The 17,119-nt window shown below is 40.7% G+C and overlaps 1 protein-coding gene across 24 annotated transcripts in view; it reads right to left on the bottom strand.

Annotated features, from left to right (window-relative positions):
• Positions 1–17,119, bottom strand: part of TNS1 (tensin 1) — a 404,124-nt gene that overhangs the window by 88,430 nt on the left and 298,575 nt on the right. For all 24 annotated transcript variants that reach the window (XM_020805096.3, XM_020805086.3, XM_078380947.1 and 21 more), the window contains 2 exons: positions 16,679–16,744; positions 15,425–15,541 (listed from right to left, as the gene is read on the bottom strand). In XM_020805096.3, coding sequence (XP_020660755.3) covers positions 15,425–15,541; positions 16,679–16,744 — 183 coding nt within the window. The remainder of the gene's footprint in view (positions 1–15,424; positions 15,542–16,678; positions 16,745–17,119) is intronic.

A 17,119-nucleotide genomic window follows, 5' to 3' on the forward strand; every position in this document is an offset into this window, starting at 1 on the left:
TGTTGAGACCAATGTGGGAAAGATTTCCAGCCAAGATTTTGTGAAATGGATGTCTACTAACAAGATTTATTGGGTACAGAACTGCAGGCAAATGCCCTGCAGTTGCTGGGTGCTGGGTATGGATACCCCAACCAAATAAAGCATTTAAAAGGTATCAAAAGCTATCCAGAGAGTTATAAGGGTGATTGCCACCTCTTAGGAAGACAAGAAGACATATGGGGGAGCTACATTCCAACAAACTCACATGACATTAACACAGCAAAAATGGCCTACAGGAAAGTCTACTTCATTCTTCTCTTAAATCCCACATACAAATATTGAAATTAAATATCAATTGGACCATTCAGTAAAACTGGGTATCAGAAACTGTTTCTCTTGTGGGTTCTACACAATGTGCCTATGGTGCAAGAACAGATGCCAGTTTGTAATAGCAGTAGTACTAGCACAACAACAGTAGCCAAAGTTCTTGTTGTTATGTTTATATCTGCAAATAGTGGAAATGTCATGCACACATTCAAAGGGCACAATTCTTCACCCTCCAACTGCCCCACAAAAACTGTATGAACATTATATCGCTCTCATTACTTCCTCAAGATGACCAAACCATCGCTACAACATGGGGGTGGTCATGAATTTTCTAAAAAAGAAATAGTTGCCAGATAGTCTATGGACAGTCAGCTCACATATGAATCTCTCTGGTACACTTCTAACAGCCCAGCATCTCAGCAAGATTTAGAAACCCACAGTAGCTCAGTTACTATCCTTACCATCTTTGTTCCTCATAAGTGCTATTAAGGAGAGGAGCAAAAAATCCATGGGCAAACAAGATAAATACGATGCCTTACAGATACAGTCCCATAAATAAACACTCTGGGAGATCTATTTCTACCGGCCCTGCATCGTTAAATCCAGATTTATTTCCCATCTCTGTGGAAGAAGACTGGACTGAAGCTTTAGGTCTACAGGGTTTTATGTAGTTATGATTTATACTCAGGATGTACCCAGGCAATCAGCAAATTTTATCCTTTTATCCAATACTGTATAATAATTAATAATCTACTTGTGACACACCACTCCTGAGCTAAGTGATGAAAAAGAATATATATATAAAAAAGAGATTCTGATTCACTTTGGTAAGTTTGTTTATTTCACTACAATAAACCACAGTATCCTTCAGGGCTTCATTTTTCTCCGTGTGCTGTAGAATATTTACTGGAGGCCACTGGAAGAAATTAGATCTGAAGATAAATTATCCCCAGTACGCTGAGAACACTCAATTCTGTTCCTGCCTTTCATCCAGGTGAGCTGCTGGGAGCTCAAAGAGGAGATACATATGGAAATTAAACCTCAATACAGACAATAAATGTGGGTTGTTCTGGTAGTTAGTGGACACCATGTTTTGGATGTGACTGAAATCCTTGCAGCCTGCCTCCTAAAGTTTCAGTGTGTGTGTGTGGAAAACCCATGTAGAGATTTGTAAGTTCATTTCCTTAACCTATGAATTCAGTATCTCTGTCAAATTCAATGTCCTCAATCAAGTTTTTAAAATAACTGTATCTATACATACTACTTTTCTAAGTTTACTACCTGAAACAAAAATATTCAAAGACTTCATGGTGCCACTTTTTAAAACAGGAGACAGATCGGCGGACCACAGATTTAATGGCTTCTTGAAAATTTTGTAAATTCTAACCTGAGCTATCTTAAAAAGCTGATCTCTTAGAAAGCAGAAAGTGTTCCTTGCATAATTATGTTGTAAATCACCCAAAGAATGCTTTAGCGCTATGAGAAATGTCAAAACAACAGTGACATAGCTTAATAGCTGTTCTGATCTGTAAACAAGAGGCATCCCCATGAGGAAAACAGGATGAGTGGTTAAAGTGAACTCTGACAAAGAATAGAATTGAACTGAGGTTCATCCAACCTTCTACTCCAACCCCTGCCTGAAGTGTGTGAATCTTAAAGAGCTAACCACTTGGTCTGAAAGTGAACACTTCTTTCTGTAACCTCCTACCTCACCCCTCTCTTTGTACAAGTGAGGCAGACATGAGGGAGTTGAAGGCCCACTAATCTCATGTTCAGTATGAAGAATGCAATCAAGTCCCTCAACCAGTGCTACAGGAGTCCCAGCCTTGGCAGATTCCCCCTCCTCTCACTTTGAAACCAGAATCATGGCAGTAAATGGAGATGAACTCTTGGTATGAGCTTGCTCATAATGACAGACATATTAAAGCCAAAAGGAAAGTATGCTGCTTATATACCGATAGCCCCACAGTGCTTAAAGCACTCTCTGGACGGTTTATAATGTTTTAATTATGTAAGTTACACGTTGCCCCCCCCCACACGCAAGTTGGGTACTCATTTTACTGACCTCAGAAGGATGGAACGCCGAGTCAACCTCGAGACGGCTATCTGATCCGTTGGTATTGAACACTGACCATGAGCAGAGTTTTGGCTGCAATACTAGAGTTTAACCACAGTGCCACGAGTCTCTTCGTAACAGCAAATATTAAGTACTCAAAGCAAATGGCATGAGATTATTCTGGGAGTGTGAGGAATACACAGCAAGCAGAATGAGAGAAGAATAAGTTCCGGTCTGATAGAGAGAGGAATTTCACCTTCAAAGTGGTCTTAAAGGGACAGCATGCTTTGCTCCACTATGACGCACAAGGTTGATCAGAACATCTGAAATCCTGCCTAAAGATAATATATAATGCCCTGCAGATATATACAAATCAAAAAGATAAGACACTTGCACCACAAGCAGCTGCTGTGCACATTCTCCATGCTACAACCTGTAATGACCTTGGTCATAAACTAGATATAGACTGTATTCTCAAAGGCTTTCACGGCTGGGATCCGATATAGACTCTTTTCTTACTGCTCTACTCCCTGGTGTGAAGGGAGATGATTTACAAGGGCTTCAGCTCTTAATGCAGTGGATTAAAAAAATGATACCAAAGATGGGGAGGGATCAGGATAAGCAGGGCTGTAAATAACAATATGGCTGTAGTGGGGAAGGCATGGCAAACATCTGAGGGCAGGGAGACCGGCTGTAACATATAGATACACTGACGACAACAGGCAGCTACTGTATTTGGTCATCACACAAAAATGCACACAGTAAAGAATATACTATACACCAGAGCGATGCAGATCATGCACATCTCCAGGATACACAGAAAAGGCTAGTCTGTCAACAGACTTTGCACATATTATACTCTTAAGGAAAGCATATGTTTCTCCAAGACCAGAATTATATTTTTTTTCCTGGAAAAAATATGCTTTGTACCTACGATATGCGATCTTACGTATTTTTTCTGATCATTTTGAGCCAAAGGATTTAATGCATAATATATTCTGATAGAGCCAAGAAGCACATGATGGAAGCTGTGGGTGTTAAAAGCACTCCATCTGCTAGTAAATCAAGGGTCTTTTTTTTTCAAGGGTCATTTGTACATATGATGATATCCCTAAATAGAAAAGTATGTTCTAATCTATCAGGAGCTGGTGATTCAAGACCTCTATGCACATAAACAGGGAAGTTGGAAGTCTGGATGGGTTTCTCTCTCTCTCTCTCTCTCTCTCTCTCTCTGTGTGTGTGCGTGTGTGCATGTACCTGGAAAGGGCATAGCACAATATAAAAATGAATGATTCATGATTGACAACCTACTCCTAAGTCACCTGGGAGTGTTACAGGGTAAGCAAACTGTGGCTGTCCAGATGTATGTTGGACTGCAACTCCCACCATTCTTTGACATCGTAGCCAATGATGGCTAATGTTAAGGGCTGCAGCCTATTGATATCTGGAAGGCACCACCTTGCCCACTTAATATTTCCAGCTAGCATTATAGACAAATATAAGAATTTGCAAATAGCCATGAAATAATGAATAGTGTAAAGTTCCTGCAGCAATATGCTTGTAAATTGGTTAATGATACTAAAGTTGGAGAGGAAATATATAGTAAGCACCATATGTTGGGAACAGGTAGCATAAAAAGTCATTCATCCAACCGGTTGAGGTGTATCGGGCACCTGTCTACTCATTTTTGGAGATAATGCTCACATTATGCAAGGAACTGAGACACAAAAAATTAAAGTAATTGGCCAAATCCCTGAATCCTGAAGCAAGTCAGCTGCACAGGAACATGAAAACATCACTTTCCAGTTCTAGGAAACTGTGCTAGGTGAGGCCACAATAGCATACACCCTGAGTATTCACTTCATAGTTTCATCAGAAACTATACAATCTGATAAACACCCATTTCAACAGAAGGAGGGTCTTAATTGTTCAATTTGCTTAAAAAGCCAACCCATTTCCAAAACAATGCTTTAAAACCATGATTCTTTCCATTACTACAGAGCAACTGAATCTTGGTAACTTTTTTGGCCACTTCTTCTGACTTCCTTTGGAATGTGTAAAGTTTCTTGAACAATAAAACTGCCTTACAATAAATATAAATTTCAGCCTTCTTGCATCTGCACCATTCCCCCTCTCTTATTTTATCCTTAGAACAACACTGAAAAGTAGGTCGGACTGAGATATAATGGATAACTCAGTGGTTCAGTTATCTGGCTGTGGAGGCAGAGACTGGGAGTTCAGTTTTAAAGTATTCACAAGGTGCCATGATGTTAGGAATTCTTGAATTCCTATCATTATTACCAGTCATTGGAGATTCAATGCATGGAGCAAAGAGGTGAAGATAAAATGCACATTGAGAGGTAGCAGAGTTAGGCCATCGTGTGCATAAACAAATAGACTTGCAAACACCCTCGTTGGAGTTTGTGATTCCAACACGGAAAAACAATATCTTCTAGACAAACAAATGCGGCACGAAATTGCACTGTTGCCCGCCTCACAGCAAGTTCTCCTGGTCGGAGTGTTGGCTGGAACCAGGCCAGCCGGTAATTAGAGTGCAACAGGAATGATTGCTTCTGGCAGCCTGTCATGGGTGCAGCAAAGATACATCCCTCACGCTGCTAATCCAGAGAAATGGGCTGGAGCTCTCAGTGGCTCTGCCAAGCAGTTGCACCTGCAAAGTCTGCTCAGCAATATTTCTGAGATGGAGGGAGCCTTCTGGGGTTGCTAGTCACCATCTTGCCAGTTACACATTTCTCTTTACTAAATGTATTCTCCCAAAAGCCATCCTGACAGAGCAAATCATGGTTCTGTTGGGTTTAACTTGGCTCAATCCAGATACTCCCTGAAATAGTCACTGGCTTTAGGGAAGCATGACCAAGGTACTGTAGTTTTGATCTACTCTAGCCAGCTAGCATTTTTCCCCCTTTAGTACACAAAATGCTCCTGTGGCAGATACGATCAAGGCACCTTCCCCCAATGTCGTACCTCCAGATATACACAAGGACTACAACTCCTAGAGCCCATGAATGAGCTGGTGACTCCCAGGAGTAATAACTAAGCATATCTAGAGGTGAACAGATTGGGAGAGGGTGCCTTAAAATGGCTATTTTGCTGTGGAGTAAGTTTTCATGAAGCCCACTTCATCTGATGTTTTTAGTGTCAAAGTCAATGGAGGCTTATGCCACTGGACAATGGTCAGTCTTTCATGCAGAACAGGACACACTCTTGTTCTGCTACAGCAGATTAACATGAGTTTAAATACACAGATTTTCACCTGGAGCCTTTAAGATCTGGTCAAGCTGCAAATAAAGAAGTGGCCAAAAAAAAAAAAAGGCAGATAAATTACCCAGCTTTGCATAGGCTGGAACAGAGCACGGTTTTAGACCCACAAGCTCTTAAACAAAATGACACAGTTGTCGCTACGACAGATATTGTGCCTGCTCTTGTGAAACCGTGATTACTGGCACTCCTAGGCATGCCCCTGTGTTTCATGATGTGCAACCCCTGCAGCCTGCTGAGGAAGGGTTGAACTCGTTCCCTGAGGGGGCTGCATCATAGCAGTGGGAACAGGTTCCTTAAAACCCTATTCCTTGGGTACTTCCCCAGCGTCACACTGCATCCACTGCAAGCCTATGCACCTCTTACGGAATCCTGCCACCTACTGAGTGAAGATCCTAGGTGACACAGAGACACATTTCAATTAATGGAAATTAATTAAGGCAGTCCTAAAACTAACTTCTCTCCAGAGGAACACTTCTAAGATTCTGTTACTATGCATATGAAAGTTCACATGTCTGCACTACATGCACTTGGGACTACAGTTCTGTCACGCTTTAAGAAACACATCATCTTTTATTAGAATTCATGAACCATCATTTCAAATCACACCCACACAGCATTTCTCTATAGCATTCACATACATGATACTCCCTGCTGCCTTGCCTCTCTACCTATCTTCATGATCATTCGGTTTTCAAAACAAAAACAAAAACCCACTCTTTTGTTTTGTTTTTGCAAAACAGGAGCACCACTTATAATTCAGGCAATGATTAGATGCTTCTGAGAAAGTGGAACAACGTTCTGTGCACTCATCTGCATGTTAATCTTGAAAGGGCCACCAGAGCCCATGGTTGCTTTTAATTTGCTCCAGCAGACTAAGATGTATAACAAGACCACTGGTTGCACATATTGTGCTGTCCAAACACAACGTACAGATGCTTTGCTGCCAAAGCCTGCATTGAGATTCTGCAGTGTACATATCAGGGCACTGTACTAGGAAAAAGCTTTCCAGGAAGGCGGATGAAGAAGCAAAGGGCAGTTTCCTGGGCCAGTGCCAGCCTTTATGGTCCACATCTGCACTGACTCTTTGCCGTGATTGGTAAGATCTTTTCCCTGAACAGAGATCGCACAGCATGCTACCTTGTTTTCAGAGTCTTAGGTGGCTTCTTACCCGATTCTACTGCTGCCAGACCAAAAAGAGATATTAATGGGGTACTTGAATCACATTATAGCCTCTCTCCCTAGAACTCACAGACCTATCAAGGAAGGTCAGAGACAGGAATTCAAACGGAGGGGGGACAGAGCGCTGGCCAAACAATGTAGTATCTGTAGAGAAACAGTCTTTGGGAATGTCACTGGCATTGCCCCATCCACGTGATCAGGCCCTGTAGGGCCAAGAAACCTTTTCAAGGGAAGTCAAACAATTTGCGAATGACACAGAGGAATGAGGTATTTGGCTCAGCTGAAAGAAACCCCATGGGAACTTCAGTTTGGAAGAGTGGCATTTCCTAGAGGTGGCAAACTTCAGATGGGCAGGAGGTATAAGTTCTGGGCTCCTGTTGCTAGCATCACCCAGCAAAATCATCTGCTTTCAATTTTCACTTGCAAAACCCTGTTTCTGCCACACATCTTCTGAACCTCATGCATCTAAAGTGGTATCTATGGATGCAATTCACCATGGATGTATCAACTTTCCTGTGTACACTGTATGATGGCAGGATACACCACTCTGTAAAGGATGGCTTTGAACTGTGAAATCGCTTTATCCACTGGAGTCTCTCATTGGCTGATCTTTCAGACATGCAGATGGAGTAAAGCAGTCACAGCAGAGACATTTGGCCTCATTGCAGGAATGAGTAGGTATCTTGCTTCGTTCACATTTTACTGGGAACTTCATTTCCAACATTTACAAATGTATCCACAAATTTAGTGCAACAAGCTTGAGATTGAAAAAAAAATAGAATATGGGAAAAAGTAGAATTGAAACATCTGTCCATCCTTAAATAGGAAGTAGAGCACATTTGGGTCCATTTATTATGCAAGCTAACATAGAAACACAACCATCATTCATCTATGCTCCAACTAGAGATTATGAAAAAGATGAAACTGAAAGCTTTTATCCAAGCAGCCAAGAGGAAACTGATCACACACCAAAATAATCAGCCAAAGTTGAAGAAGAATACTAAAAAGAACCATAGTGCCAAAATTTAATTTGAATAACATTCCTGATTAATTTAAAGAACAGCTTTGCATTACTAAACTCAGCAGACCACGAACCATAAGAACTGTGGATTGAAACCAGTAATATCATTAGGGAAGAATACCAAAAGATAATTCCTGTAGTAAAAAGAAAAGAAAAACCTAGATGGATTAAAACTGTAAAAGCAAGACAGGCAAAAAGCATACGTGAAAGGTGATAGAAGTGGGGTAAGAACCTTGAATGCAGCTGTTCATCAACCCTTCATGTAGAAACAAATAGAACCATCGCAATAGCTCATTTGTAGGGCTGCCCTTAAGTCAGAGGCAACTTGAGGGCAGGTAACAACAAGGATTATGCAAGTGGGCTTCTGCATAGGCAATAAAACATCCCTCTTCCTCCTCCTGTCTGCCCCCACACATCCATCAGTACCCCACACATGCAAAAAGATCCAGGTGTGCTCATCTCTGAAAACTCAGTTAATATGGTTAGGAACTATTCCTATTTAAAGATATTTTATATCTGTTAAACTAGACAAAACTGTGCAAAACAGAGCACTCAAGGAAGCTGCATTCTGCAAAACTCTAGCTCCAGGCGAGACTGACAGGTAGTGGTGTGCGGAGCATATCCCCTAACTGTTTCCAGTTTACAACAAAAATAGCTTTTGGACAGATAGCAATTTCTGTTTGCAGATAATGTCATGATTTTTAGTACTGCAGAAATGGCTAATTCTGCTTTGGAAAGACAACACAGGTGCAGTTGGGGGCTTATTCTTTCCATCCCCTTCTGTTTCATTTGAAAACTAGCAAAAGTGCGACAGACAAGTCCCTTTTATAGCATCAGTTCTCTCAGCACATCATGGAAAGTGGATATACAGCTCATCCTGATCCATGGCTCAGCCATTTGAACTCTGCAACTCACTCCCCCTTGCTTCATCCATTAAACATTGAATACTCATAACTGATCAAATCTAGACCAGTGTGACCACCTAGCTCGCTGCTTTGTACTTTGCAAAACAAAGCAACCGACTGCATTGGCAAAACAATCTGCTCACTTTCTTTGTGGTCATCAGGAAGAGAATGTTTTCTTGATCAACCTCAGTTCAGAGAAGAGGTTCCCAAAGATCTCAAGCATTACTCAAAACGAACCACTCCTGTCCAAAAACAGATCATCCTCCCACTATTCCCTTTCCATGCAAGGAGTCTGCGTCTCTCCTAGGAGTGTCCTTGGAACAAAGCTGCTGTCTGTCCAGCCTGGCTCAGACTTCCTTAACCTTATGCCAGCTCCTCCTGACCAGTACAGCACACACACTTATTATTGCAGTGCCAGAAACACTCCATGCAGCTCCCTGACCTAATAAGGCAAGAAAAACTGTAAATAAGCAACTTTCTGCCTCTGCTTCTGCCTCGTGTCCTGTATGAACTATGTTCCTTCCTTTCCAGAGAGCTTGTGCTAGGCAGAATTCAGTAGCATAACAGGGTTCCTTACCGCCTAACTTAAAGCGCTTCCTAACTTAAAGCATGTAATACAGATCAACGTACTGGATACTCGGATTCCCCCCTCACTCTGCTAAGACAACTGCAGACTAGAGAAGGTGTCTACACCTACCTACTCTTACGTCCTGTACCCTTTCAGAATACTTCAGACATTACTTAATATAAGGAGAACAGGACACAAGAATCCAGTTTCCAGTTCTCCTTATGCTTGCTTATAGAGTCTGAAATGAGAAAGCTCCATACGTCCCATTCTTCAGTCCCCTATTATCCTAATAATAATAATAATAATAATAATAATAATAATAATAATAATAATAATAATAATAATAATAATAATAATAATAATAATAATAAATTAAACTAAATTAAATAAATAATTAATAAATTAATAAATTAAACTCACAGAATAGAGAAAGGAACTGCTGGATAGATCAATGGTTTTAGGAAGCCAGGTGGGGTGGGAGTGGAGATCAAATTGAGTGAAGGTTGTCTGCAATATGGGGATGAATTTAAAGAAGCACAGAGAATCTACCTAGAATCAGCATCTCTGCCTAGAGAATTGCTTCTGTCATACTGGAATCTTTGTTGTTTAAAAGGTCTGTTTTTAAATATTAACATCCTGCTGTTTTGCATCAAGGCAGGTTACAAATAGGTACAACAGGCAATTGTTCAACTGGTTGTATGTCCCCAGCATGACCAATAGCGCAATGCATGGGCTGAAGCACTTTGTGGATAGCAGTTCCGCTTTGGTGCTCTCTTAACTTCTGTAGGCAGAAGCTTGAGTTATGGGCTCATAGTTATGCCATAGGATTTTGTCCACTGAAACATTAAAACAACAACGAGCAAAATCAAAGTATAATAAAAAATAAACATAGAAGTAGCAAAACAACAATCCTGTTGTTTTTCCTGTGTGAAATTGCAGTTGGGGGTGGGGTAGGGAGACATTTGACCCACCAGATGTTTTATAATCTAACTCACAGAAGCTCTAGCCCAGTATTATTCATGGAAAGGAACTGTGTGAAACATAGTCCAAAGCATTTGCCCAAAAGTTCTTCATTCTTTTGTTAGACATTGCCAAAAATGTCTCCATTGACAGTGGAGAAAAGGAGGAGTGATTTTGAAAGGAAACCCTTTGATAAAATTTTGAAAAAACACATACCTGTGTGAGGGATGTGTTTCTACCCCTAGGCAGAAAATTAATGATCCACATTCTCTTTCAAGAGATGTCTTCTGGCATGGTGTGTAAAGCCAAAGGTTGTGAGGAGATCAAGGTTTTAGGATCAGATTCAGGTATATTTTAATGGTAGCCATCACAGAGTCTTGTGGTACCTTAAAGACTCACAAAATTTATTTCGCTGAGCTTCCAAAAATGCTGCCCTCCTCATCAGATGTGTAGAGTGAAGCCTCTATAGGCAGACAGTTGTAGACAAACAGGGCAATGGAGTTGGGGTATATAATATAAAAGGCAAGAGGTACATGCATGATAATAGGTTCATATGGATTATGCCTTGGAAACATCCTATATACATAAATCAAAAACGAAATATACCATGTTCACTGGGACTTGATGCCTTTTAAGTATTGTATAGGAAAGCTGCAATCACCTTGAGAAAAGGATTCATATACTCCATTCCATATAGGAGTTTTTTTATATGTCCTGTCTTTTATAATCTTGCTCTTCTGCAACCGTAATAAATAATGATGATGTATAGGAATGCAAACTGAATCTGTACATAGCTCTACTGCTACAACTACTAGAGTCCCAGTGAAATGAGGAAGGTGGCAATAAATTTACTACAAAAACAACCTTTTACCTCTTGCTAACAACAGAAGAAATTTCTGTTATTCATATCCTGGAAGGATTAGGTTCTCCATTGTTCTGACTGAGGAGGTATGTGGGGAAGGAAGGTCAGTTCTAATATACTATAACAAAAATCCTCAAGTGGTTAGGTGGATTTTTGGGGGTTTAAGTTTTAACTTGTAAACCACTCAGAGTAATGTTTGCACTAATGGGGTGGTATATAAATCAAATAAATAAATAAACCCAATCAATCAATGCTGAAAAATGAAGGAAGCCCCCTTTTGGACAGATTTTTGGCCCAACTTACCTGAGTATTTTTCCAGGTAGCTGTCATGCAGGGCCTTGGGCCAGCAATGAAAGAAAGCCGCAGAATTAACAAGTGCAATCCCAATTCTTTTTTCCCCAGATGTTTTCTGTCTTCTGAAACTACAGGATGCATGACAAGGAGGGAGAAGCCATAGATTCCAAGGCTTAAACATGGATCCCTTTGAGATTTTTTGCAACCTCATCCATTATCATTAATGCCTCCTTACATATGGGATCAAGCACTTTGAATGTTAATGGCTCTGGGAATCGGAACCTCTATTGACCTTACAAGGGAATGGAATGAATTCTGCACATGGAAGATGGGCAGTAAAACTCCAGAGCATTCCAGAGTGACATTGTGGGGCCTACTCAGTACAGATGCATAAAACAGGTCTTCCTGCTTTTCTATGTCAGGAGCGATGCTGCACATCCATTTATTGAAAACAGTGGCCTGTGCCTGAACTGTAAAGAATTCTGTAAACGGACTGTAGTTTTGCAACAAGCAGAGACAATTTCTATTAATATATGGGTCTCTACACATGAATAAAAACCCCAGCCTATCTGCCCTTTTTCTACTGAAAGCTGTATTTAAGTGCATTTAAGCACACATTTTTAGATACTGTATTTTTCGCTCCATAAGACGCACCTGACTATAAGACGCACCTAATTATGGAGCAAAAAATACGGTACATCGAATCTTTCTTGGAGGAAGCCATCGGAGACCTCCTGGGGGTCCTCCGCTACCACAAAGGCAAAAAGGCAGGGGGAAAGGATGGGAAATTTGAATCTCCCATCCTTTCCCCCTGCCTTTTTGCCTTCAAGGTCTGCAACGGCTCCCTCCAATGTCAGGGGAAAGCCCTTGGAGACCTCCTGGGGATTCCCCGTCACTGCTACTGGACCCCCAGGAGGTCTCCAAGGGCTTTCTCCCAACATCGGAGGGAGCCCTTGCAGAAGTGTATTTGCTCCATAAGACGCACATACTCCCCTCCCTACTTTTTTGGGGGGAGAAAGTATGTCTTATGGAGTGAAACATATGGTATATCACATTTAAGGCCATTAGATGTTACAGACTGCTAAACACTTCTCAGCTGCACAGAATCACCATAACAAAAACAATAGAGTTCCCTTTTCTAGCACAGACATTACCAGGAAAAGTTTATGAGTTTGACGAGAAAAGAGCTGATTTGGCAGTTCTTGTAAAGCAGAGCCTAGAAAACTGAGTTTGGAGTTTGTCTAACTTTTTTTCAAGGAGAAAAATAAAATTCTTACACAAACACATACAGAGAGACATAGCACATTCAGAAAGAGGCTATAAACAGTTTACTATTTTTCCCCACAAGAACAGAATCAAACAGTACAAGCATCTAGTAATTATGGCGTTTCCCCCTTCTGAAAAATATTATGTGATAAGGCATGTCTCCCATTTAGTCTACCATGCTATCTCTGTCTAAAAGGTATTTGAACTCCAGACATACTCCAAATGTGCAATCCCCCCAAAAAAATCATACACACAATTATTTGTTCCCAAAAAAGACAACTCATTAGGGTTCCAACCTTTGTACAGTTATGCCTCGTGAGATAAAAATAATTCATTCCACGAGTCATTTTGTATTGCGAAAAATTTGTCTTGCGAATTTTCCCATAGGAATGCATTGAAAAATTTTTTGTCTTGCAAAGCACGGCCATAGAAAAATTTGTCTTGTGAGTCACCAAAAATCTTGTGAGTTTTTCATTGCACGAGGCATTCGTCTTGTGAGGCATCACTGTACTAAGAAGAGACTAAAATCCAGCTGACACTGAGGTCCAGATGAACTGGATTCCCCCTTACCAATTCTTATGGATGCTGCTGAACTAGGCCAATGAACATTTAACACTGTTCCTTCTGAAAGGTATAGTTAGCATAATGATCCTTCTCTCTGGCAGAGAAGATCTTACAGATGCCCATCCAAATCTACTAAAGATTGTGATGTTGTCACTTGGGAAGCTTGTGATGATAACATCCTGTTCTAGAAATACTGCTGTCGAACTCATGATGAGCCACCAATACTCTCATCACATGCCCAGGCCCGTGTACCCATTTTCTACTCTCTGACAAGAATCCAAAAGTTACACGGTGCCAGATTTAATTTCCAGACCCTGCCTATGATGCACGAAGCAAGGATGGGAGGGAAGAAAATACCATTCCTGCTTTGGAACTCATCACTCATTCTAAGGGCTTGGGTGAGAGACTTTACAGAACCCCTTGGTTTTCTTTTGCACCTTATCATATGCACAATATCATTCTGCCGCTCTGCAAAACATTTGACTCTGTTTCTCAGGCTGGCCCCATTTGTAGCCTGTGACCTTCAGCCTGTCCAGAAAATTCATCTGTTCCCACCTCACCCCATTCCACTTCATGCACTGGGCTTTGAGGCAGGCAGACTGCCCATGACAAAGTCTCTGCTATGTATGACAGCAGGGAAGGGAGTGACCATGATTTAGCCACTGGAAAAACCAAGGCAAATAAAATTGTGTTGCCAAATTTTGTTTACTAACCTCAGTTGATGTTGGCCTGGGCACAGGAAACAACCTTTTCATGCAAGACTCCCTTTTCTTGCAAAAAGTGAGTGATCCCAAACCAAATGCATTCCAACAGGTGTAGCTTTTTGCTCTAATAATTCTTTCTTTACAATTTAACCCAATTTCTACCTTCTAAGGAAATTTCAAGAGAAACACAAAAGACTTTTATTATTCATGCTGTTCAGGTAGGATAGAAATGGCCTATAAGGGCATTGAGTCACCCTTGTCTTCCACAGATATTATCAGTGCTAGTTTGTAATATTAACACAGAGAAAAGCTCTCTCCCTCTTCATCTTCTCTGCCACAATCCTGCTCCTTAGGTACTTTGTAGGAACTGTTTACTATGACCAGAGTAAAGGTTTATTCAACCCTGTTTCCAAACCGCGTTTCAGAATAATGCTATATAAAAGACACATAAAAAGGTACAATGAAGTCATTAATCCCAAACCATTCATTCTCAAGCATGCAACCGACTGAGCATGAACCTGGCAGCCCAGTCATCTTTTTTGTTGAGTAGCCACTGGCATCTCAGCACATATTTAATACTTTCTAGGTTCCATTCATTGTATCAAGCATTTACATAATAAATAACAAGTTTTGGAAATCTGAGGGCAGGGAACTTCTTTAAGCCAAGGAAAGTCAGTTTCAGAAAGGTTCTCAGGGGTAGAGGATCTAAATTCCAGTAGCAAGCAGGCACTAGGGCAAAATGCTGGGAGAATTTGAAGCTCTTCTTCCTAGTAAGCAGTTTTTTGAAGAAGCATTTCAACCATTTAGAATGGGGACATACTGTACAAAACGGGAGAAAGCATCAAACAATGGTATCGCAGGATAGGGGAAACAAATATCTGGGAAATCCAGAAGGCCATACTGAGATCCTCAGAAGGCTGAGCTTGATCACAGGGCCTCATGTTCTCCCAGTATAATTTCTCTGTCACTTTTCAGGTCTAGAATTGACAAAATGCTATTATTTATGTAACAATAGGTCACAAGCAACCCAGGATATGTTTTGCTTCAGTTCAGCATACCATAGCAGTTTGTAAACCAGGATGGGCAACTTATACCCATCCAAATGTTGTTGGATTACAACTCCCATCAGCCTTAGCCAACATAGCCAATAGTGAGGATGACGGGAAGTGGAGTCAAATAATATCTGGCAGATTTAAAATAAAACATATTTGCAGACCATCCCATTCCCTGGTGATATACCAAAATGTTATATAAAATGTGGAGCACAAAACTAAAATATAAGATGGTAATATTATTTCTTCTTGTGCAATTCAAAAAACATGACAGTCCCTGTTCATATTTCTCCTGGTTTGCCCAAAAAGCTTGCTTTTCTAGAAACTGCACAGAATCAAGAGGGTACATAAGCACGCCTGCACTTGAAAGCCAGACTGAGTGTAACATATGTCTGAGCCACCTACCCTCCATACTGTCTTCATGGAGCATGTTGAAGTTTTCACAGGAATCCCTGCGGATGAGTGGATCTGAGGTGTTGTAGTCCACTGAGACACTGGGGCCATTCTCAAGATGTTCCATGCCTGTGGATCAAGGGCAGCATGGTTTGACAACAGGGCTCCTGTCAAATTCTTTATGTGCCATGTAAGAAATCGGCAATATTAAGTAAGGAAAAGAAAAGTCAAATGAAAAATAGATGGGAAATGATACAGTAGAGTACAGATAAAGCAGCACTAATCAGGAATTAAAAGTCTAAATCCAATGTTGTAACAGCCTCATTCTCTCACAGCCCTCACACTCCACCAGAAACTAGCTCTGAAAGGTTTTCCGGCTCTCCAAATCAGGATTTGAGGATCTGCAGAGGAAGGGGCTGCTATGGGAAAGGAAAATAACTCTGTTCCCAACTGCACTTCATTTTGCTATTCCACTACTGGAAGTCCACTGCTGGATACTGCCCAAAACAACTGACCTCTCACTAGGACTAGAGTGAGGGATGAGTTCAAGAAAGCAAAATCTCAGGCTAGCAGAATATCTTAAGGCTGGAGGCTACTGGTATGATGGAAAGGAATAGAAGAGGCTGATCAGAAGGCAAACTATGAATCAAACTAGACATTAAGAGGAATGCATATACCATATAATGCACCCACTTTCCCTCTCCCAACAGAATTTCCTCAAAGATGTGTACCTTGCAACACAGACTTGCAAATTAAGCTTGGGCTTTCCTTCCACTGATCAATCGCAAAACAAAGCACAGTGAACACAAAATATGGAGCTGAGGAAAATTATTACTGTGACAATTAAATATCCTTCACTAGCAGAAATCACTTCTTTTTTTAAAAAAAAACAAGTATATCAAATTAAATATATTGTTCCATTTGATCCTGTTATTTAGGCACGACCTAAGCTTGGTCTAAAGTATTTGTTTCAAAAGAGATCATTCAGACAACAAGACAAGTTTGTAGGGGTTTGCTAATGATTATGACTTTGGTAGCTCAGTAAAGTCAGCAGAATTCTGAATCTCGTAATATTGTTCCAGGAGGAGAAGAAGCAAAATCCTGAATCAAGACTACTTGCCACAGCTACAAGAGATGATTCAGCAAAAAGAGGATCACACAGGTGTAACATATAGGAATGAGAGGAGCATGGAATGAGGAGCAGCAGCAAAGAGAAAGTGAATGAAGTGACAGCTACCAGTCACTGTTGACTATAAAATGTTATACCTTGAATCTTCTCAGGACCATAGGAGAACACAAATTCCACCTTCCCATACTCTGGAAACCGCTCATCTGCAATGAAGAAGATGCGAAAAATACATTCAGTGTAAGTTTATCTCTGTGCTGACCAAAGACATATAAAATGAGACGAAAATATCCAGTCTGTAGGAGAAGCTGCATTTATAGGGACCTGTTATGGCAGAGGTAAGGAACCTGTGATCCTCTGATGTTTTGTACTATGTTGTTGCATTCACATAGGCTAAAGCTGCTAGTGCACCAAACATTTTCACACTTTTGTGTAGATGGAGGATTCTGAACTTAAAATTCCAAATATATATTTTTAAAGGATTTGTAGGGTCTTGCTCCAAAAAGATCATGTCAATTCTCACAGCTGTGACTCCTATGAGTATTTGGGACTTCCGTTAGTCGCCTGACACAATATCCTGT

This window comes from Pogona vitticeps, chromosome 1 (genome assembly GCF_051106095.1).
Source record: "Pogona vitticeps strain Pit_001003342236 chromosome 1, PviZW2.1, whole genome shotgun sequence".
Lineage (NCBI taxonomy): Eukaryota > Metazoa > Chordata > Lepidosauria > Squamata > Agamidae > Pogona > Pogona vitticeps.